The following is a 22,908-nucleotide window of genomic DNA, read 5'->3' on the forward strand; positions in this document are numbered from 1 at the left end:
CCAGGCACAGGAAGCTTCTCCTCACTGTTTCTTCACCTTTTCTTCCCATGGCCTCCTGTCGAAACTGAGCTCCTGAGGGAACTGAGCTCCTCTCAGTGTGGACACAGCCCTGTGTTGTCCTGAAGCGAATCCCCGGGTAGGTCCTGAGTAGGCCCGTGTCCTGTAGGCTGTGCACAGGGCCAAGTCTGGGGGCAGAATCCGGAGCCCCTGCACTGGTAAGAGAGGTGGGACTGTCGTCCTCTGACGGCCAACTGGGAAATGCAGGCCGTAGCCATTCCTAGCTCAGGGGAGGCCTGGATTCCTGCTGGTGGTCCTACTGAATCCACTGCGTGTTGGAAATCCAAAAGGATGGAGGCAAATATCCTGGGACCTCTAGGAAAAATAGTTACAGAACAATTAGAAAACATACACAATGAAATGAAATTAGACACACATTTGACAGCTTACACCAAAAGTCATTCAACACTGACCACAAAAAAAATTTAAAATAGTAAACTATAAACAATACAGAATAATAATAAATAAATGATAAATAATACAGAAGAAAACCTACATGATCACGGGTTTGGTTGCCTAGATCATGAGCTTTGACCTTGAACACACCACACACACAGGACGCACACACATATGTACACACACACGTGCATATACACATGAATTCATGTGTGTGTAAATATATATATATGTGTGAATTTGTGTGTGTATATATCATGAATTCATGTATATATGTACAAATATATATACATGAATTCATGTGTATTTATATATATACAAGAATTCCTGTGTGTGTGTGTATATACATTAATCCATGTGTGTGTATAAAGTGAAAGTGAAAGTGAAGTTGCTCAGTCGTGTCTGACTCTTTGTGACCCCATGGACTGTAGCCTACAAGGCTCCTCTGTCCATGGTATTTTCCAGGCAAGAGTACTGGAGTGGGTTGCCATTTCCTTTTCCAGAGGATCTTCCCAACCAGGGATCGAACCTGGGTCTCCTGCATTGTAAGCAGACGCTTTACCGTGAGCCACCAGGGAAGTCCTGTGTGCGTGTATATATACATGAAATTGTGTGTGTGCATGTGTGTGTGTGTATACACACATGAATTCCTGTGTATTTGTGCACGCATGCTAAGTTGCTTCAGTTGTGTCTGACTCTTTGTGATGCTATGGACTGTAGCCCGCCAGGCCCCTCTGTCCTTGGGGATTCTCCAAGGATGAATACTGGAGTGGGTTGCCATGCTCTCCTCCAGGGGATCTTCCCAATCCAGGGATCAAACCCAGATCTCTTGCATTGCAGGCAGATTCTTTACCATCTGAGCCATCTTTACCATCTGAGCCACCAGGGAAGCCCTTGTGTGTGTATAGACCCACACACACATATATGAATATATTATACACATACATACATGAATGGTATGACTTGAGATCCCAGAAATACACCATCCATTCATAATGAGCTCATTTTACACAACAGTCCACAGAACTAAACTGGGGGGAAATGGTGTTTTCAACAAATGGTGTTGCTAGGCAATTGGCTATCCACATGCAGCAGAATGAAATTGGACCCTTAGCTCATGCCACATACTAAAAAGTATCTCAAAATATATAAAAGGCTTAAATGTAAAAAGTAAAATTGCAGTCAGCCCCTTGTATCTATGGGTTCCACGTCCATGGATTCAAACTCTGTTGAGGTCCTTTAATGGACCGGAACCTGGTGGTCCAGAGTTGATGATAAGAAATTAAAAGAGAGAGAGAAAGAGGCTGATATTCCTTAGTTTATGCAGAAAACCAATAAAGCTCTTGGCACAGAGCTTGTGCTGCTTCACGCAGGCACCGGATGCCTTCTCAAGGGGGGTGAAGGCACAGTGTGCCTTCTCGAGAGGGTCTTAGAAGCCTGGGCAAGAAAGTGAGCTCAACGGGCCTCTGTGCTCCAAATTAGCCGGAGAGAGAGAGAAAGAAAGACACGGGGATTTAAGCTCTGATGGAGCAAAGGTGTTTTAGTCAACATAGTGTGGGTATATATACTGTCTTACAAGGTAGCTATTTTCAGCAAAGATAAAAATCAAAAGTCCAGACTTACAAATTATCAAGGAAACATAAGGTAATCCATATCAAAGAGAGAGGGTTGTAAATAATCACTTTTACCATAAGGTTCATAAAAAGGAAGAGGGTCGTAAATAGTTAACTTATCACCGTATGGAAAAACTAACCAAGGAAATGCATGTATTCTTCAGCCCCGGGAGTGGCTTGCCAACTCCTCTTAATTCCTGAATATTCAGGAATTAATAAGGAACAGAGGATTCATGACAGATCCAAAACAGCACACAGGAAGTCTCCTGTTAAATGCTTCCTGACAAAACTCCAGATCAAAACTATAAGAAAAAAAATTTCCAAAGGGTTTCAAAAGGAAAACATTGAATTTACCACATACCAGCAACTATTTACATAGCATTCACATTGCATTTTTAACATTTATACAGTGACTATATGTATTAGTTATTATAAGTAAGCTAGATTTTATTTAAGGTATATACGAGGATATTTGCCCAGGTTATTTGCAAATACCATTCCATTTTATATAGGAGACTTGAGTATACCAAAATTAGGGTATTCTGGAACCAATTCCCCAAGGGTACCAAGACATGACTGTATAAACTCTTCAATAAAACATGGGGGTAGGGCTTCCCTGGTAGCTCACTGATAAAGAATCCACCTGCCAGTGCAGGAGACATGGGTTCAATCCCTGGTCTGGGAAGATCCCACGTGCCTCGCAGCAACTAAGTCTGTGCCCCACAACTGCTGAGCTTGCTTGCTCTGGAGTCTGCATAACACAACTAGAGACTCTGTGCACAACAGTGCACAATGAAGATTCCTCAGGACACAAGGAAGACCCTGCCTGCCCCAACTAAGAGCTGATGAAGCCAAACAAATAAATATTTTTTTAAAAAATGTAAAAAAACAAATGTTGGCAACAATGCAGAGAAGTTGGAACCTTTAAACATTACTTGTGCAAATGGAAAAGGATTCAACATACGTCTATGATGTGAATGTAAAATCACCGTACAGCTCAACAACTCTACTCTTGGGTATATACCCCAAAGAAGTGAAAACAGGTGTTCACACATGCTGATAGCAACACTCTTTTTAAGACCCAAAAGGGAGAGATGGTGCAAATGCTCACCAGTGGGTAAACAGATAAACCAATTGGAGTGGATCCATAAACCACTATGATTTTTCCATAAAAGAAGTCAAGTGAAATGGTGCAGGCTATGTGGAAAACAGTGTGCCAGTTCCTCAAAACTTCATCATAGAATTTACCTGTGATCCACCACATCCACATCAGGGTATACGACCCAAAGACTGAAAACAGGGGCTGGACACCTATGAGTACACGCGTCCTAGGAGCAGTATTCATCACAGCAGCAAAAGGCACAAGTGACCCAACTGCCCATCGTGGGTGAGGGGACCAAACAAACGTGGTGGTGCACACACAAAGGAATGCACTCAGCCGAAAAAAAGAAGGGATTCTGACACGTGCTGCTGCGAACAGAAGCCTTGAAGCCATTATCAATGAAGCAACTGTCACAAGCAGAACAAAATTCCACTTATATGAGGTACACACAGAAGTCAAGTTCAAAGGCAGAAAGTAGAGTGTGATGGCCAGGGGCTGAGGTAAATTTGTCTTTAATGGGCACACAGTTTCACTGGTGAGAACAGAAAAGTTCTGAACATGGACGGAGACGTTATTTGTACAACAATGTGAGTGTAGTTAATGCCACAGAACAGTGTACTTAAAATGTCTTAAATGGTAAATAATCTGTACAATTAATCACACACACACCTACACAAACACACAAAATACATAAAGTCCTGATACATGTTATAACACAGAAAAGGCCATATTTATCTTATGACTCAGGTCATATTTATCTTGTGCACTTTGCCTCCATCAAGGTTGTGAAAATGAGGAAATGGTTCCAGGAAATGGTTCCAGGTTCATGGTTCCAGGAAAAGAAACCTGGATCAGAACGGGGAAAGACATTTCCCTAGAGTTGGGACAGCTAGTGAAAGTTGAAATGGGCCTTGGGTTGGATTGTAACATGGAAACCACATAATCTCCTCGTTTGGATGCTACATGCTGGTTCCCTGGAAGAACACTTTCCCTGTCTTGGGTAAAACGCACTGGAGAATCTTGTGTGAAGTGGCAAATGCACTCCAGTAAGGACAGCTGGGAAATCTGAGCGTGTAGATACACAAGAGTTTCTTCTGCTACCACAGGTCTCTGTAGGTTTGGAATTACGGCAAAGTCAAAAACTTTCCAAAACACCTTATCAATACCACACCAGAAAATCAGAGAAAACATCACACTTCCTAATAGAGGGCCAGCCTTGTTACCTAGATCCACTTCATACAAACTCACGAGCCCAATCGCCCCTGTATGAGTCCACATGGAATTGACGGGCACTGTGGGAAGATGCTGGTAGGAGCCACTCTGTCTTCCATGTTGTGAATGGCCTGGATGTGACAGAAACAGTGGGATTTTTGAGTTATAATTTTCTACATAATTCCATTAAAACACCATTGGAACTAATACATGAATTCAGTAATGGTACAAAATCAATACATACAAATCAACTGCACTTCTAAACACAAAAAATGAACCATCAGATATATGGCAAAACCAATACAATATTGTAAAGTTAAAAAATAAAATTAAAAAAAAAGAGAGAAAGAAAATAATCCAATTGACAACTGCATCAAAAAGAACAAAATACCAAGTAATACATTTAACCAAGGGCTTCTAAAGCCTGCACACCGAACACTTTCAGATGTTGATGAAGAAAATGAAGAAGAAACCAATAAACAGAAAGATAGTCCATGCTCATGGAATGGAAGAATTAGTATTGTTAAAATGTCCATTCTTTGCAAAGCAATGTCCAGTGTGAACGCATTCTTTGCCTAACTTTCAATGGTATTTTTCACAGAAATAGAGCAAATCCTTTTAATATTCATGTGGAAATAGTCAAAGGAATCCTCAGAAATGAGAACTGGCTGGAGGCTTCTTATGCTTTGACTTCAATGTAATGAAGCTATAATCATGAAAACAGTGTAGGAGTCATCAGTGCACAGACGAGAAGAGCAGGACATGTTACAGAGCCCAAGCTCACTCTGCTCACTGCACAACAGGCCGATAAATTGGGAGAGAAAGTATTGGAACAAGGAATAATGATTTTAATTGGAAAGCTAGCAGACCAAGAAGACGGCAGACTAGCCACTCGATCCATCTTTTCTCAGACCCAATTGGGGCTCCTTTTATACACAAGGGGAGGGGTTGCAGTGCTGACCAGTGGCTGTTTGGCACTGCAGCTCCACCTGCCCCAGCCCTATTACAACTGTATTACTTCATAGTGATAAGTGCCCTGCTGAGAATGAAGCCAGTCTACAGCCATAATATCCTGAATGCGTTGCATCGCCTTTGGTCTTGGAAGCTAAGTTATGGTTGGGCCTGGTTAGTACTTGGATAGGAGACCACCTGGGGAATACTGGGTGTTGTAGGGTTTGGGGCTTCCCTAGTGGCTCAGATAGTAAACAATCTGCCTGCCACGCAGGGGACCTGGGTTTGATTCCTGGGTCGAGAAGATCCCCTGGAAAAAAGGAATGGCTACTCACTCCAGTATTGTTGCCTGGAGAATTCCATGGACAGAGGAGCTTGGCAGGCCACAATTCATGGGGTCGCAAAGAGTTGAACACAGCTGAGCGACTAACATTAACTAACTAACTAAGGGGATGAAAACTCAGAGAGCTGCCTTTTTTGGTAGGCTCAGCAGAGAAGGTTCTCCAGGCGCTAATGGTTGTGAAGGAACTTAATGGACCCCTTTCTTATATGGCCTCACTGATGCCAGGAGCCAGGCTTTGCCAAATAACAGTCCAGAGACCAGCCTGTCATGGTAAGTTCATTCTGCTTTCTTGTTTCTTACATCTGACAATTCAAGAAGCCTACCTCCTTACCATGTCTTTTCTTCATTCAGGTTTCCATCTGTACTGGTAGTGCCTCACCTGCATCCATTCCTGCTTTGAGCCACAACTGCCCCTTTAAGCTACAGGCCCCATCCTCCATGCTGCAGCAGGGCGGGCTGGGTCACCTGGAACACGGGTCCTGCTGTGAGTGACGCTGCAGGATGCTCATCGTCCTTTAGGTTTGCCCTGCTCAGCCCCTCACCACCTCCTGTCATCCGTGGGGCCAGTTCTCCCAAGGTGGGTGGCAGGCTGTTCGGCTTCTGGTTGACATGCTCTTTCTCCAGCTTGTTACCTTCCTTAGAAATGTTTCATCATCTCCACAAAATACCCATTTGGAACTTTTAAGATGGCAGTTGAAACAGGCTCCTGTGTCACGTCAGTGCCCCTGCCCCTCCTCCCTTGCCCCCACGTGACCTCTGGGCACTCCCCACCCCAAACCATAACAAACTTACCTTAGTTCCTTCCACAACGTCCTTTTCTGCATCTCTGGTGACATTTCTCATCATCCTTTCCCCTCTGTACTGTCTTCCTTCCATCAGGCTCACCTGGTTGCAGGTACTGAGAAAAGTGAAGCTCCCTGGGCCCCCAGAGACCTCTCTTCTCCCCAGCCCTCACCTCATCCTCATCCCTCTGGATTTAGCATTTTGTACTCTTTGAACTGGGCATTACAATGAATTTAATTGCTGCTGTACACTCCTCCCCACCCCAACTTGATGTTCAGTTTTCCTTTTTAATTTTTCAAATTATTTTAATTGTGGTAACAGTGATTTATAATATTAATAACTCTCATGTGTGCCTTGTATGTCGACTTCACACACACTACACCGTGCTCACCGCCAAAAATTTAGTTTCAGTTCCTCACCATAGAGTGGGCCTTTTACCCATTTCTCCCTCTTTCTTTTCATTTTTAAATGTCAGTTATGAGTACAGGCCTTGGCACAAAGTAGATGAAAAAAAGGTGATGAAAAATTTATAGTGAAAAATTAAATTAGACCTAAATTCAAAGATGATTTATGGAGAAAAAGAAAGTCTTTTCCATTAGCTTTTTTCCCCCATTAGCTTCAATAATGCTTTTCTATTAGCATAACGCTTCCTTTTTTTCCTTCTATTCCCTTGTCTATATCCATCTCTTTGCACCATAATGTTCTCTGCCTTATTGTTTTCCCATAACACTGATGTAGGAGATAGATGGACTCCGGGTTAGACATTTACAACTAGCCTCCTGTTCACATTTCCTGAGACAAGCGATAGGTGGGCTCCAGTTGAGGCATTTACAATCAGCCTCCTGTTTGCCCTCTGAAATGGAAGTAACAACAGAAAGGTGATAAATAGCCAGTGTTTGTCTCTTATAAACACTTTAAAGTAACAGTCATGGCAAGGACAAAGAGGGACAAAATCCTGCTTGAATAAAGGACTGAGGTCTCCCCTCCCCCCACCCCCTTTTGGGACAAGGGAAACACTACACATGCGCAGAAAGGCTCCTTGTGGGTCAAAAATCAGGTGAAAATGCCAGACCATAATGAGTCTTGCTTCTCCCAGAAGCTTCCACTTCGAGATCCATCTTAGCTGAGGGGTGAGTGCACACCAGGGGAGAGTCTCAGGATAGGTCGGATGTGAAAAAAGAAACCAGAAAATTGGCAGAAAGGAAGACAAAGACCCAGAAAAACTGGCCTACGTACATGACTTAACCAACTCTTGATTGCGCTCCTTTCTCTCCAGGTGTGTATCTCTGTTTTGCTTCTGTCTTAACTAAACCAACTGTTTCTCTATGTTCTTTCCCACATGTTGCTGTGCTATGTTTCTAATAATAAACTTTGTACCTGCATTTACAGTTTCTGCCTCCATGGTAAATGCATTTTTCACTGGCGGCAAAGATCCAGGGAAAATTAGCTTCTAGCCTCTAGCCCTTGCTGGCCTGGTGGCTAGGATTCCTGGTTTTCGTTCAGGCTACCCAGGGTCAGTTCCTGGGCAGGGAATTAGATCTCACTTCGCGCCACCACTCACTGCTGCCTCACTGAAGTGAAGTGAAGTGAAGTGAAGTCGCTCAGTCTGGTCCAACCCTTTGCGATCCCATGGACGGTAGCCTACCAGGCTCCTCCGTCTATGGGATTTTCCAGGCAAGAATACTGGAATGGCTTGCCATTTCCTTCTTCAGGAGATCTTCCCAACACAAGGATCGAACCCTGATCTCCTGTATTATAGGCAGATGCTTTACTGTCTGAGCCACCAGGGAAGTGAGTTGCCTCACTGAGATCAACTCAATTTTTATCACCATTTAATCTACATCATATGAATTTTTGCAACTAATTTGTAACTTATAGAAAAAAGACTTCTTAGGTATTAACATACTGGTATTTCCAAAAGGGGGAAATACTTCGTCCCTAAAACTGCATTAAGAAAATCTGAACTTAAGAAAATATGTTTTGGTGTAGCAGAATTATTATTTTATCTTTACAAACCAGCATTTGTTAAATACTTAGCTGCTAATAACTGTTCAGGCTTCCCTGGTGGCTAAGCTGGTAAAGAATCGACCTACAATGCAGGAGACGTGGGTTCGATCCCTGGGTTGGAAAGATCCCCTGGAGAAGGGAACGGCTACCCACTCTAGTATTCTGGCCTGGAGAATTCCATGGACTGTGTAGTCCATGCGTGTAGTCCATGCAGAGTTGGACACGACTGAGTGACTTTCACTATTCACTAATAACTGTTCAGCCTGAAATAAGAACTTTCAAAAGTCTTTGGACACAGATGCTCTAACTTAATTCTCCTCTGGGGTAAATATTTTGCATGTGCTTTTAGGTTATATTACACAATAGGCACAGAACTCTTTTATTATGCATTTTATTTTCATATAAATTAACATCCTAGAAAAATTAAAATAGAAACACTAAATACAGTATTGCACATAGCAATCTCTGTTAAACGCCCCATTGTATCATTGAAGTTCATATACACATGGAGGGACTGAAGGAGACAGGAAGACGGCAGAACAGCAACCCGAGAGCCACCACTGTGTCTGTGCACATCAACTACAGACTGAAAGGTGAGGACAGTATTTTACATAAATAGAAACATAGTTACAATTCAGATTTTCTTTGTAAGTTGCTTCCATCATTGGTTTGCAATAGCAACAGATTCTCCCCTTTATTTATAGCCATACCCCAAGACATATCATTTTTAAAAATCTATTAATGTTAGACAAAGCCATCACAATGCTTCAGAAGTGACTTTAAAATACTCTCAGAAAGAGTGGAGTTATACTTTTCCCCTCTCAAACTAAAATAAAATATTTTCTTAGGCTCCTTTAGATCATAAACTCTTGCATACTCATTTCATAGCTTTTGATTAACTGCCGTAACACATAAAGGAAACCCCAATCAAGTCACAATACTCAGGCAGGTGGGTTTAATGAACAAGTCCTAGGTAGATATCAATCCATTTAAAGTTACTCTTTTTTTTTTTTTGCCAACAGTTGTCATGTTTGGCAATTTTATGAGGATCATTTAAAAGCACTGTGTCATTTTCTTTGAGAAGGGCAATGGTAAAAGTTACAGAGAGGCACGATTTTGGTTTAATTGGCCTTTGCTGCAGATTGGCTTTATGTAGGTCCTAAAGGACATGGTTGATAAAGACCCTCATTTAACTTAAAATTATAATTCCTGCCTATATTAAATGATGTATAGAAAGGGTTTTCCTTTTGCTATATTTTTTTCTATTCATTGTCTGATGAGTAAAAAAAATGATAATCTTCTTTCACAAATATATAGTTACAGAGACCAACCCAAGAGCTGGGAAAGCCTTATCTATGACATATATAAATGGTACCTCAATTTTAAAATAGAAAATTTATATGCAGATGTGAAACTGATACAAACAAGTCACTAGAAATAACATGTTAACCATAAATCTAAATGCAGTGACGTGGAGTACTGGTCATCAGGAGAAAGAGTGTTTCGCTGTGACAGGGAATATTCTCACAACAGTAAGTTGGAGGTTACTGTTTCGCATGTTCAGAATTAATGCAGATACTGCCTCTTACACATGCTGTTTTGGTCTATTGGTAAAATACCATAAACTTTTTCAAAAAGAAAAGGTGTCACATTCTCCACTGGTCTACTGCTTTTGCATTTTTATATGAATACAGTGTAGAATTCAACAATCAGTAAACTGTCTGGAAAACATAAAGATTATGCAAGAGGCCAAGAAGAAACATGATCAAAATGATGAGTTTCCTTCCTGCCCTCAGGCTGGCTGAATTCTGTGGAAGTGGCTTCAGTGACTCATTTTTGTTCTGCTTTTCATTAGTCAGGTTTTCATGCTTATTTTTGCTTTCTGAAATAAATGCACCAGGTAAAAGAAATAGTTAGAAGAAATAACTTTAAAGAATGTATAGAGTTTAGAATAGCATTTTCATTTGGATCAAATTCTTTGAGAAAAGGTTAAAGATCCACAGCTCATAAGTGAAAAAACATATAAGTAAAATCTATTTATCTCAGAATTTTCAGTAATATTTTTGAGGGAAAAAAATGTTTCAAAATTTAGCTTCTAATCGATGTGAAAGAGTATCAGCTCACTGTTCTCATTTTCAGTCTTATGTCCAAACACATAAATATTAAAATTGAACTGAGGCTTCATCTCATTGTTAATGTGATTTAATTCTCTTCTATGACTCAGATGGTAAAGAATCTGCCCACAATGTGGGAGAGCCGGGTTCGATCCCTGGGTCGGGAAGATCCCCTGGAGAATGGAATGGTGACCCATTCCAGTATTCTTGCCTGGGGAATTCCATGGATAGAGGAGCTTGGCAGGCTATAGTCCATGGGGTCACAAAGAGTCAGACACAACTGAGTGACTAACACACTTTCATCTCATTCTTAATGTAATTTAATTCTCTGCTATCCTTATAACAGCATAATTGTGGTTAATAAATAACTATTCCTTCTCATTCTATACATGTACTTGAAGATATACTTTCATCAAAAAGACAGAAGATAAACCAAACCATAATATAATACTTGTTGTTCAATAAGATTTTGGTACAGAGAAACGGAAGGGGAAATATCTTTTAAATGCAGATATAATTTCTAATTTTTTCTAAATAAAGCTGTTTAATTGTGGCCCAATTTTGGTTATTTGAGTATCTTCCATTTACACTATATTAGACTAACTAATTCAAAATGCTATTTTAAGATCTAACCCAACTGTTCATTTAAAATAGCATTTACTTGCTCTGTAGTGCCAAGTGATAATCCCTCAAACATTCAACAAAACATAAGACAGCATCACGTGGACTCATCATGTCCACCAAACCCTTCCCTTCTTGGTGCACAACCTGGTGTTTTATTTTGAAGGGAGAAATGAGCAAAGAGGGAAGAGCTTGGCTTGTTACGCTTGGCTGTGGGCTGACAGCTGCTGGTAGCCCCTGTGCAGCCTGAGCCCCTGGTCTGAGCAAAGAACAATGCTGCACCTGCACTCCCTGTGCTAGGCCCCAAGGGTGCTCATGGGATTACATCAGCTGTGCTGTGACCCATGTATGATGAGGACAGTGAAAGATGGCCCCAACTCCACCAGCAGCCCCCCACATATATGCACCCCCTCAGTGGACCCATCTTGATGGTTAGGCTTTGAATGCTGAACACCGAGATTCTTTTAGCCTCTGGTACCTGATTACAGGCAGAAGGAAAAGGAGATTCTCTAAGTTGGAAGCTCACTATTTGTTCAAACTTAAGAGGAAGATGATTAAAATGTTATTAGGTGGATTTGTATATTCTGAGAAAAGAGTGTTTAAAAGCCAGAGAAAACCACAAATCAAAAAACAGAATAAATACTTACAATTCCAGAGTCATGTCTTGGTTTTATTTTATAGAGTGACTTTCCCTTTTTCTGCCTACACACCTCTTCAGCTTCTTTTACTCTGGATGGGGAGAAAACACATGATATAAACAAAGACTTAGAAAGATCACTACAGTCCATCTATAGTAGGTGAGCAAGTATCATGAAGGATTTGATTTATTAGAGAAAAATAATACCACATACACAGGAATGTTACCTGATACTTGATTTAAAACCATAATAGAGTTAAAGGTGAATTCATCCAGTGGCTCTTAACTTGGAATCAAAGAAGGTCGAATGGAATAGGACACAAGCACGTTTATATTTTTAGGCATACTAAAGGAGTCTTACACACAGGAAAATAAAGAAATATCCCTCATATTCAGGTGAGGTGCTGAGATTGGCTCCATTACATAAAAGGGGATGGCACTACCGTATAAATCAGAAGCATTAGTGAAATAAGCAGCATCATATAAGAACTCATATGTTTATTTAAAATGATCTCAGATTCAGTTTCCACATTATGTTTCCCCAGGCATGGAAATCTATACAATGAATACTTGGGACCGTTTTTTCTTTTTTAATTGAGCGTCATCAAGCATGGGGACCAGTCATTTGAAAACAGAAAATAGAGACTGAGCAGTAATGTTTGAACTCATCTAGGATTTCCTTTTAAACACATGATCCAAGGAAAACAGTATTGAATTTACCAGAGGAACAGTTAAAAGAGGACATCACTGGAAGGGAGGTTGCACAGCAGGTCGCCCTGCTGTCTGATGCTGGGGTAGCATCTGCTCGCTTGGCCCCCTGTGTCCCTCGGGGAGGACAAGGGCTCAAGAACGCAGAAGAGTATCACTACTAGGACTGCCCGGAGCTGCTGCAAACATCCAGAAAGCTTCACTTTAAGAGTCCTTTAGAGGGCTTCCCTGGTGACCCAGGGGCCGCTCCCAGTGCAGGGGCCCAGGTTCCATCTCTGGGCAGTGAGCTAGATCCTGTACACTGCAAGGAAGAGTCTGCATGCAGCAAGTAAAGAGCCCATGTGTGGCAACTAAGGCCTAGTGCAGCTAAAAAAAAAAAAGGCACTAAAAGTTCTTATAAAATGCTATACAATGTTATGAATGACTGCTTCTACTAAGCAAATAGTAAGGAATATGTGTGTTAGTTGCTCAGTTGTGTCCGACTCTTTGTGACTCCATGGACTACAGCCTTCCAAGTTCCTCTGTCCATGGAATTCTCTAGGCAAGAATACTGGAATAGGTTGCCATTCCCTTCTCCAGGGGATCTTCTCAACCCAGGGATTGAACCCAGGTCTCCTGCATTGCAGACAGATTCTTTACCGCCTGAGCCACCAGGGAAGCCCAAGAAATATGTAGACTGGAATTCTATTAATAAAAACAGGTGCCATTAGAAAGAAAATAACCTACTAGGTTAATTTATTTTCATTATTTTGATTCTCCTTGGGAATTAAAAATAGAGTACTTCTGGAGAAACTGACAAAGCTGTGATTTATCTTAATAAAAGACTTCTTATGGAGATCTTGAAACCTGGTTCCTGAAAGAAATGAGTTATAAATGTATTTCTTAAGCCTGATGGCAAAGTTTCTAATGACAGATTTCATCTCCTATGCAGCTGAATGAATCCCTGTTTTTAAACAACAGAATGAAACAATTCGTTGAGTGCAGCAGCTATGAGGTTACTGAGGCACGATGGATCAAACTAATTCTTTTTGCTTTTTTCCCCTACAGTTAGTGAAAATCCAATAAATCCTCTCTTAAATTTACCTAGAACTCTTTAAGGCATTTTGTAATATTAAAAAAAAACGTACTTCACAAGTATTTAGACCACCAAAGCATCTTAATTTTCTTACTATCTTATTTTCTAAGTATCACAGAAAGCCCAGTCTAATACAAACATTTTAAGTTTTACACAGAAAACAAGTGTGGCCATTCCTACAGCAGGAGAACTAGAGAGTGTGGTCAGGATGCCTGAGTCGGTGCAGGGCTGAGGGCCCTGAAACCCAGGCAAGAGTCACAGGTGTGCACAGATGCCAAGGATGTTGCCCCAGCTCAGGATTCAGGGCAGTTGTGCCCCGAGGGCTTTCAAAGAGAAATCTTAGTTTTCCATACTTCCCTTACAAGGGGAAATGGGGCTGAGAACAAGGACTCTGTACGGAATAACCTGGGAGTGCTGCAGGGGACCCTGTTGCCCTAGGACTCCCCACCGAGGCCAGAGCTTCCTCCACCCTACTGGTTCAGGCTCTGGATATGAACGTGACTGATGGGGCAAGTGGTTCCTGTGTCCCTAGACTCTTGGCTGCACACACGGCTGAGCTGGGAGCTGGGCCCTGGGCACCAGACAGCAGAGAGGATTCTCAAAGTCAGGTGCAGAGGAATTTCGGAAAAGCAGCTCCCGGGCCAGGTGGTTCTGTTCCAGGTTAGTCTCCCTGGGATGTGCTTGCTTGGAAGCAGGAGATGTGGGCACTTGTGGGCAGCTCTGTGAGCAGGCCTATCTATCCTAAGCCTCCTAGCAAATGCTGCTCCCAAATGCCAGTTCTCTTTCAACAAAACTCTGACAAGACTTTCCCCCCACACTTTAGGCAGGAAAAAAGAACGTGTCCCTGGAGGTGAGCTGGCAGAAGTAAGAGGAAAAATACTGAGGGAAGTGGGGATGGAGAGGCCCCAGTCCCTTCCTGCTCAGGCCTTCCTTAAAAAACTGGAAATAGAACTGCCTTATGACCCAGCAATCCCACTGCTGGGCATACACACCGAGGAAACCAGAAGGGAAAGAGACATGTGTACCCCAATGTTCATCGCAGCACTGTTTTTAATAGCCAGGACATGGAAGCAACCTAGATGTCCATCAGCAGATGAATGGATAAGAAAGCTGTGGTACATATACACAATGCAGTATTACTCAGCCATTAAAAAGAATACATTTGAATCAGTTCTAATGAGGTGGATGAAACTGGAGCCTATTATACAGAGTGAAGTAAGCCAGAAAGGAAAACACCAATACAGTATACTGACACATATATATGGAATTTAGAAAGGTGGTAATGATAACCCTGTATGCAAGATAGCAAAAGAGACACAGATGTATTGAACAGTCTTTTGGACTCTGTTGGTGGGATGATTTGGGAGAATGGTATTGAAATATGTATATTATCATATGTGAAATGGATTGCCAGTCCAGGTTCGATGCATGAGACAGGGTGCTTGGGGCTGGTGCACTGGGATGACCCAGAGGGATGGGAAGGGGAGGGAGGTGGGAGGGGGGTTCAAAATGGGGAACACATGTCCACCCGTGGCAGATTCATGTTAATGTATGGCAAAACCACTACAATATTGTAAAGTAATTAACCTCCAATTGAAATAAATAAATTTATATTAAAAAAAAGTGCTTGCTTTTCTCATGGCTTTTGTAGTGTCATTGTTCAGTCACTCAGTCATCCCTGACTCTTTGTGACCCCACGGACTACAGCAAGCCAGGCTTCCCTGTTCTTTACCATCTCCCACAGGTCGCTCAAATTCATGTCCATTGAGTCAGGGATGCCATCCTCTGTCATCTCCTTCTCCTCCTGCCTTCAGTCTTCCCCAGCATCAGGGTCTCTTCCAATGAGTCAGCTCTTCTCATTAGGTAGCCAAAATATTGGAGCTTCAGCTTCAACATCAGTCCTTCCAATGAATATTCAGGGTTGATTTCCTTTAGGATTGACTGGTTTGATCTCATGTCCAAGGGATTCTCAAGAGTCTTCTCTAGCACCACAGTTCAAAAGCATTAATTCTTCCATGCTCAGCCTTCTTTATGGTCCAACTCTTACACCCATACATGACTACTGGAAAAACCATAGCTTTGACTATACAGACTTTTGTCGGCAAAGTGATATCTCTGCTTTTTTTTATTAGTTTTATTTTATTTTTAAACTTTACAATATTGTATTGGTTTTGCCAAATATCAAAATGAATCTGCCACAGGTATACATGTGTTCCCCATCCTGAACCCTCCTCCCTCCTCCCTCCCCATACCATCCCTCTGGGTCGTCCCAGTGCACCAGCCCCAAGCATCCAGTATCGTGCATCGAACCTGGACTGGCGACTCGTTTCATACATGATATTATACATGTTTCAATGCCATTCTCCCAAATCTTCCCACCATCTTCCTCTCCCACAGAGTCCATAAGACTATTCTATACATCAGTGTCTCTTTTGCTGTCTCGTACATAGGGTTATTGTTACCATCTTTCTAAATTCCATATATATGCGTTAGTATACTGTATTGGTGTTTTTCTTTCTGGCTTACTTCACTCTGTATAATAGGCTCAAGTTTCATCCACCTCATTAGAACTGATTCAAATGTATTCTTTTTAATGGCTGAGTAATACTCCATTGTGTATATGTACCATAGCTTTCTTATCCATTCATCTCCTGATGGGCATCTAGGTTGCTTCCATGTCCTGGCTATTATAAACAGTCTGCTTTTTAATATACTGCCTAGGTTTGTCATAGCTTTTCTTCCAGTGAGCAAGCGTCTTTTAATTTCATGGCTGCAGTCACCATCTGCATTGATTTTGGAGCTCAAGAAAACTGGAATTCTCCAGGCAAGAATACTGGAGTGAGTAGCCACTCCCTTCTCCAGGGGATCTTCCTGACCCAGGGATGGAACCCAGGTCTCCTTCATTGCATGCAGATTCTTTACTGTCTGAGGCACCAGTGAAGCCTCCAACGACTATTAGACATAGACACAGACCGTAGACTATTAGACTATAGACAGAGAGAGAGTTTATCACGTTTCCTCCCGTGACACTCAAAAGAGAGCACAGCAGAGCTATTTATACCACAGTGGTTTGGAATTCTGTGCTAGAAAGATGTGGGCAATACAAGGCAAGAGCGCATCTAGGAAATATACATATTAAGGGAGAACAAAACCACAGTTTTTTCCTCTACTGGATTATTCCTTTCAGGCTAAAAATATGCTGTTGATTCCTCCATTAAAAAAAAAAAAATCCTTCACTCCTTCCCGCTCCAGCAACACCTTCTTTCTCTGCTGACCTCCGAGTGTACTGGCTCCTCCAGAAAGCCACCCATCATCCTCTTCTCCTGCACCCATCTAACCAGGCGTCTGTCACTGACTACCTAATGGTGCCTGTCCTTGTGAAGACACCGATTTCTCCTGCTCCTGCAAGCACCACAGCATGCCACATGGCTCTGGTTTACCCGCTTCTTCTGGAGCCTCTTCCACATGGTCCACCAGGCTCCACGATCTGGCCCAGTACCCCTCTGTGCAGTCGTCTTCCACCTCTTTCCTCCTGCTCACTCTGTTCAGGATGCTCACTGCATCTGCCTCCCTCAGGCTTTGCACTTGCCACTCTCCCTGGCTGGAATGTTCTATCTCCATCAGTTCAGTTCAGTCGCTCAGTCGTGTCTGACTCTTTGCGACCCCATGAATTGCAGCACGCCAGGCCTCCCTGTCCATCACCAGCTCCCGGAGTTCACTCAAACTCATGTCCATCCAGTCAGTGATGCCATCCAGCCATCTCATCCTCTGTCGTCCCCTTCTCCTCCTGCCCCCAATCCCTCCCAGCATCAGAGTCTTTTCCAATGAGTCAACTCGTCATATGAGGTGGCCAAAGTATTGGAGTTTCAGCTTTAGCATCAGTCCCTCCAATGAACACGCAGGACTGATCTCCTTTAGAATGGACTGGTTGGATCTCCTTGCAGTCCAAGGGACTCTCAAGAGTCTTCTCCAACACCAGAGTTCAAAAGCATCAATTCTTCGGTGCTCAGCTTTCTTCACAGTCCAACTCTCACATCCATACATGAACATTGGAAAAACCATAGCCTTGACTAGATGGACCTTTGTTGGCAAAGTAATGTCTCTGCTTTTGAATATGCTATCTAGGTTGGTCATAACTTTCCTTCCAAGGAGTAAGCATCTTTTAATTTCATGGCCTCAATGACCATCTACAGTGATTTTGGAGCCCCCCAAAGATAAAGTTTGCCACTGTTTCCACTGTACCCCTGCTTTATTCCTTCACTTCAAGTCCCTGTTTACCCGTCACTTCTCACAGAACACTGTCTGACAGGCCCACATATACTGCCATAACTCCTTCAACTCTCTCTTCCCTTTGCCCTGAGCCCCCAAAGGATAGTGCAGGCCTCTTTCCTCACTGAGCACTAACACAGGACACCTTCATTCCCCTCTGAGCCTTAGTTTCATGTTGTCAAGTGTAACCTCTGGACAACACGATGGCTCATGCTGGGAGAGTGCCACCTGCCCTTTGAGTAAATGCAGAGTCGCCATGGCTTGGTGGGGGAGGTGGGGAGAAAGCTGGTGGATTATCCAGAGAATGTCAACATTGCTCAGTAAGATAAAATGGCAGATGAAACTGATTAAAGTTTTCAAACTTAGAAAGATACTCAAAGTATCAGGGATCCTGGGTGTTTTATTACTGATTTTAATAAACAAACAAAACACCCAGAAGCAAAATAAATCAAAATAGAATGAAATAAAATAAAATGCTCATGGGCTTCACATAAGACAACATTCAGAAAGAGCAAGCATGAGTTGGTGCAGTCACCATGGAGAACAGTATGGAGATTCCTCAGAAAAACAGAGGTACCAGAAGATCCAGCAATCCCACTCCTGGGCACAGATTCAGAGAAAACTGTAATTCAAAAAGATACATGCACCCCAATGTGCACCCCAACAGCAGCACTACTTACAATAGTCAAGACATGGAAACAACCTAAATGCCCACAGACAGATGAACGGGGAAAGAAGATGTGGTACATATATATTCAATACAATGGAGTTTTACCATTCTCTAGGTCCATCTAGGAACAGGGATGGGTGAATCCCTATTAAGTGAAGTAAGTCAGATGGAGAAAGACAAATATCATACGATATCACTTATATGTGGAATCTAAAATAAGACTCAAATGAACTTATATATGAAACAGAAATAGATTTACATAGAGAACAGACTTGTGGTTGCCAAGGAGGGGGCTGGAGGAGGGATGGAGTGGGAGGTTGGGACTAGCAGATGCAAACTATTATATATAGAATGGAAAAACAAGGTCTTACCATATAGCACAGAGAACTGTATAACACTGAGAATATATATCTCAGGATATTGAATATATATCAATATGGAATATCAAATCATAATGGATATATGTATGACTGAATTACTTTGCTGTACAGCAGAAATTAGTACATTATAAATCAGCTATATTTCAATTAAAAATTTAAAAATTAAAGAAGAGGAAGCAGACAAAAGCATCCAAATTTGAGTTTGATATGGAATTCTAATATGCAGATAAGAAATATTATGCATGTATAATAACTTTGATGATGGTGATGACAACCATGATGCTAATGATCTAAAGGTCCTTTTAAGGAGGAAAAAATTATAAACAAGAGCTTTCCACAGAAACTAAGGGGAGCCTAGACTGGAGGGCACTTATTTGCCCCGATGGCTGTTCATTGGACAGCTGAATAGACTAGCAATGCCCTTGTCCAAGGTCGTGCTGTGCTCCCACGGCCAGTCTCACAGCACCAGGATGGCCAGTCCCCACTGCGGGCCCCCTGGATAGGAAGCACCATGTAAAAGGTCTGTGCTTGCCTCAGGAAATGTCTGCTTTCTTCTCAAGGGCTCAGACTTCCTCTCCTGACCTAGCAGTTGCCCGTGGTTCACGTTTCTAAGCCTGTTTGAGATAAGTAGAAGCAAAGATCTTGAGCAGCGACCTGGTCGGGGCCCATGGGGAGGGGTCCTAAGTGAAGATTCAGAGGCCAGGCAAGGGCCCAGGGGGCGGTAGATGGGGACATTCTGGTGAGAGGGTGGAGGCCCACCAAAACAGAAGCGAGAGATGGGGCTTTACCCCAGGGCCAAGGCGAACACATTTCTTCCCCCTTTTGTTTATTGTAACCATTATCATAGCCACTCTTTGTTCCTAAGGATTTATCTCTTTTCCATTAGAACTACAGATTGAGAAAACTTGGACAATCTGACTCCTTTCAGGATATTAGATCTGAAAAAAGTGTATTTGGAATACATGAGTCATTTCAGATCACATATACACGTATTACCTATTTTGTGAGTGTGTGTGTGTTTTAACATGACTTAAGGTTTCCTGCAAGAACAGATAAGAAAGCCTTCTTCAGGGATCAATGCAAAGAAATAGAGCAAAACAATAGAATGGGAAAGATTAGAGATCTCTTCAAGAAAATTAGAGATATCAAGGGAACATTTCATGCAAAGATGGGCTCAATAAAGGACAGAAATGGTATGGACCTAACAGAAGCAGAAGATATTAAGAAGAGGTGGCAAGAATACACAGAAGAACTGTACAAACAAGAGCTTCATGACCAAGATAATCATGATGGTGTGATCACTCACCTAGAGCCAGACATCCTGGAATGTGAAGTCAAGTGGGCCTTAGAAAGCATCACTACGAACAAAGCTAGTGGAGGTGATGGCATTCCAGTTGAGCTATTTCAAATCCTGAAAGATGATGCTGTGAAAGTGCTGCACTCACTATGCCAGCAAATTTGGAAAACTCAGCAGTGGCCACAGGACTGGAAAAGGTCAGTTTTCATTCCAATCCCAAAGAAAGGAAATGCCAAAGAATGCTCAAACTACCACACAACTGCACTCATCTCACATACTAGTAAAGTAATGCTCAAAATTCTCCAAGCCAGGCTTCAGCAATACATGAACTGTGAACTCCCAGATGTTCAAGCTGGTTTTAGAAAAGGCAGAGGAACCAGAGATTAAATTGCCAGCATCCGCTGGATCATGGAAAAAGCGAGACAGTTCCAGAAAAACATCTATTTCTGCTTTATTGACTATGCCAAAGCCTTTGACTGTGTGGATCATGATAAACTGTGGAAAATTCTGAAAGACGGGAATACCAGACCACCTGACATGCCTCTTGAGAAACCCATATGCAGGTCAGGAAGCAAGAGTTAGAACTGGACATGGAACAACAGACTGGTTCCAAATAGGAAAAGGAGTATGTCAAGGCTGTATATTGTCACCCTGCTTATTTAACTTATATGCAGAGTACATCATGAGAAACGCTGGGCTGGAAGAAACACAAGCTGGAATCAAGATTGCCAGGAGAAATATCAATAACCTCAGATATGCAGATGACACCACCCTTATGGCAGAAAGTGAAGAGGAACTAAAAAGCCTCTTGATGAAAGTGAAAAGAGGAGAGTGAAAAAGTTGGCTTAAAGCTCAACATTCAGAAAACGAAGATCATGGCATCTGGTCCCATCACTTCATGGGAAATAGATGGGGAAACAGTGGAAACAGTGTCAGACTTTATTTTTTGGGGCTCCAAGATCACTGCAGATGGTGACTGCAGCCATGAAATTAAAAGACGCTTACTCCTTGGAAGGAAAGTTATGACCAACCTAGATAGCATATTAAAAAGCAGAGACATTACTTTGCCAACAAAGGTTCATCTAGTCAAGGCTATGGTTTTTCCAGTGGTCATGTATGGATGTGAGAGTTGGACTGTGAAGAAGGCTGAGTGCCAAAGAATTGATGCTTTTGAACTGTGGTGTTGGAGAAGACTCTTGAGAGTCCCTTGGAGTACAAGGAGAGCCAACCAGTCCATTCTAAAGGAGATCGGTCCTTGGTGTTCTTTGGAAGAAATGATGCTAAAAGCTGAAACTCCAGTACTTTGGCCACCTCATGTGAAGAGTTGACTCATTGGAAAAGACTCTGATGCTGGGAGGGACTGGGGGCAGGAGGAGAAGGGGACGACAGAGGATGAGATGGCTGGATGGCATTACCGACTTGATGGACGTGAGTTTGAGGGAACTCTGGGAGCTGGTGATGGACAGGGAGGCCTGGTGTGCTGCGATTCATGGGGTCGCAAAGAGTCGGACACGACTGATTGACTGAACTGAAAGATTTCCTGAATCTGAAGTTTAATACAGAGAAATACTGCTCATTTCATCACTACAGAGTCATTATTTAAATAGATGGAGATCTTTTAAATTTTGGAACGAACTCTGCTACTTGTTTTCCTACAAATTTGCACCAGCGGATTTATCTCTTAAATTTTGATTTAGCTCATTTAGTCATATTAGTAGTTGAAAGACTTGGTTTCCTTGAATGTATCTCCTGAGCACAGGGGAAATGGCCGGGATGATTTCAAAACTGTGACCAACCTGAACAGATTGCTGAGGACAGGTGGGATGTTCAACTGTGGTCCACAATTAGGACTAGTGGCTAATGTGAGAAATTCTATTTACTTGTTTTTTTTTTAAAATAGCTTTATTAAGATATCATTAACATATGATTAAATTTCCACTTAAAGTGGATTGAACAGGGAATTCCCTGGTAGTCTAGTGGTTAGGACTCAGCGGTGTCACTGCTGAGGGATGGGGAAGGATGAGGGAACTAAGACCCCACAAGTCACATGATGTGGCCAAAAAAACAAATAAATAAAACAACGGAAAAACCCATACCCTGCACCCTAGAAGGCTCTGCAGCTGTCTATTCTTAGAACATTCCACCCACCAAAGGAACCTTGTCAGAGGTCAATTCCCATTCCTTTCTGCCCCCAGCCCTCAACAAGGGCTAATCTACTTCCAGATCCTATATAAATACTTGCCAATTTTGGGTGTTTCATATAAATCAAATCGCACCATATAGTCTTCTGTGACCATCTTCTTTCGCTTAGCACAGCATTTTGAAGGCTTACCCATGTTACAGCACACATCAGTGCTTCATGCCTTCGCATCGCTGAGTGCTATTCCATTGTAAGGATGTGCTGTGTTTTGTCTATCCACTCATCTGCTGAAGGACATTTGAGTTTGTTTCCAGCGTTCAGATGTTATGAGAAACACTGCTGTGTGTCCTCTTCCATGGATTCCAGGAGAGAGCTGTGGACCTCATGGCAACTCTAGGCTGACCTTTTAAAAAATATTTTGGCCATGTCCTTCCAGGATGTGAGAGTCACAGACATTCAAAATTGAGTTTGATGTCTTGTAACAGTTGCTTCTTAAGTGTTAATCAGACTTCAGCAGGCAAAACCAGTGAGTT

General features: G+C 42.2%; 1 protein-coding gene across 1 annotated transcript in view; it reads right to left on the reverse strand.

Moving 5' to 3' along the window:
- Positions 1-8,839: 8,839 nt before the first annotated feature.
- FMN2 (formin 2) overlaps positions 8,840-22,908 on the reverse strand; it is a 357,570-nt gene continuing 343,501 nt past the window's right edge. Inside the window, exons 17-18 of the mRNA XM_070782159.1 lie at positions 11,847-11,928; positions 8,840-10,346 (exon numbers count right to left, since the gene is read on the reverse strand). Of these exons, the coding sequence (XP_070638260.1) occupies positions 10,320-10,346; positions 11,847-11,928 (109 nt within the window). The 3' untranslated portion in view covers positions 8,840-10,319. The remainder of the gene's footprint in view (positions 10,347-11,846; positions 11,929-22,908) is intronic.

Source organism: Bos indicus, chromosome 28, assembly GCF_029378745.1.
Source record: "Bos indicus isolate NIAB-ARS_2022 breed Sahiwal x Tharparkar chromosome 28, NIAB-ARS_B.indTharparkar_mat_pri_1.0, whole genome shotgun sequence".
Lineage (NCBI taxonomy): Eukaryota > Metazoa > Chordata > Mammalia > Artiodactyla > Bovidae > Bos > Bos indicus.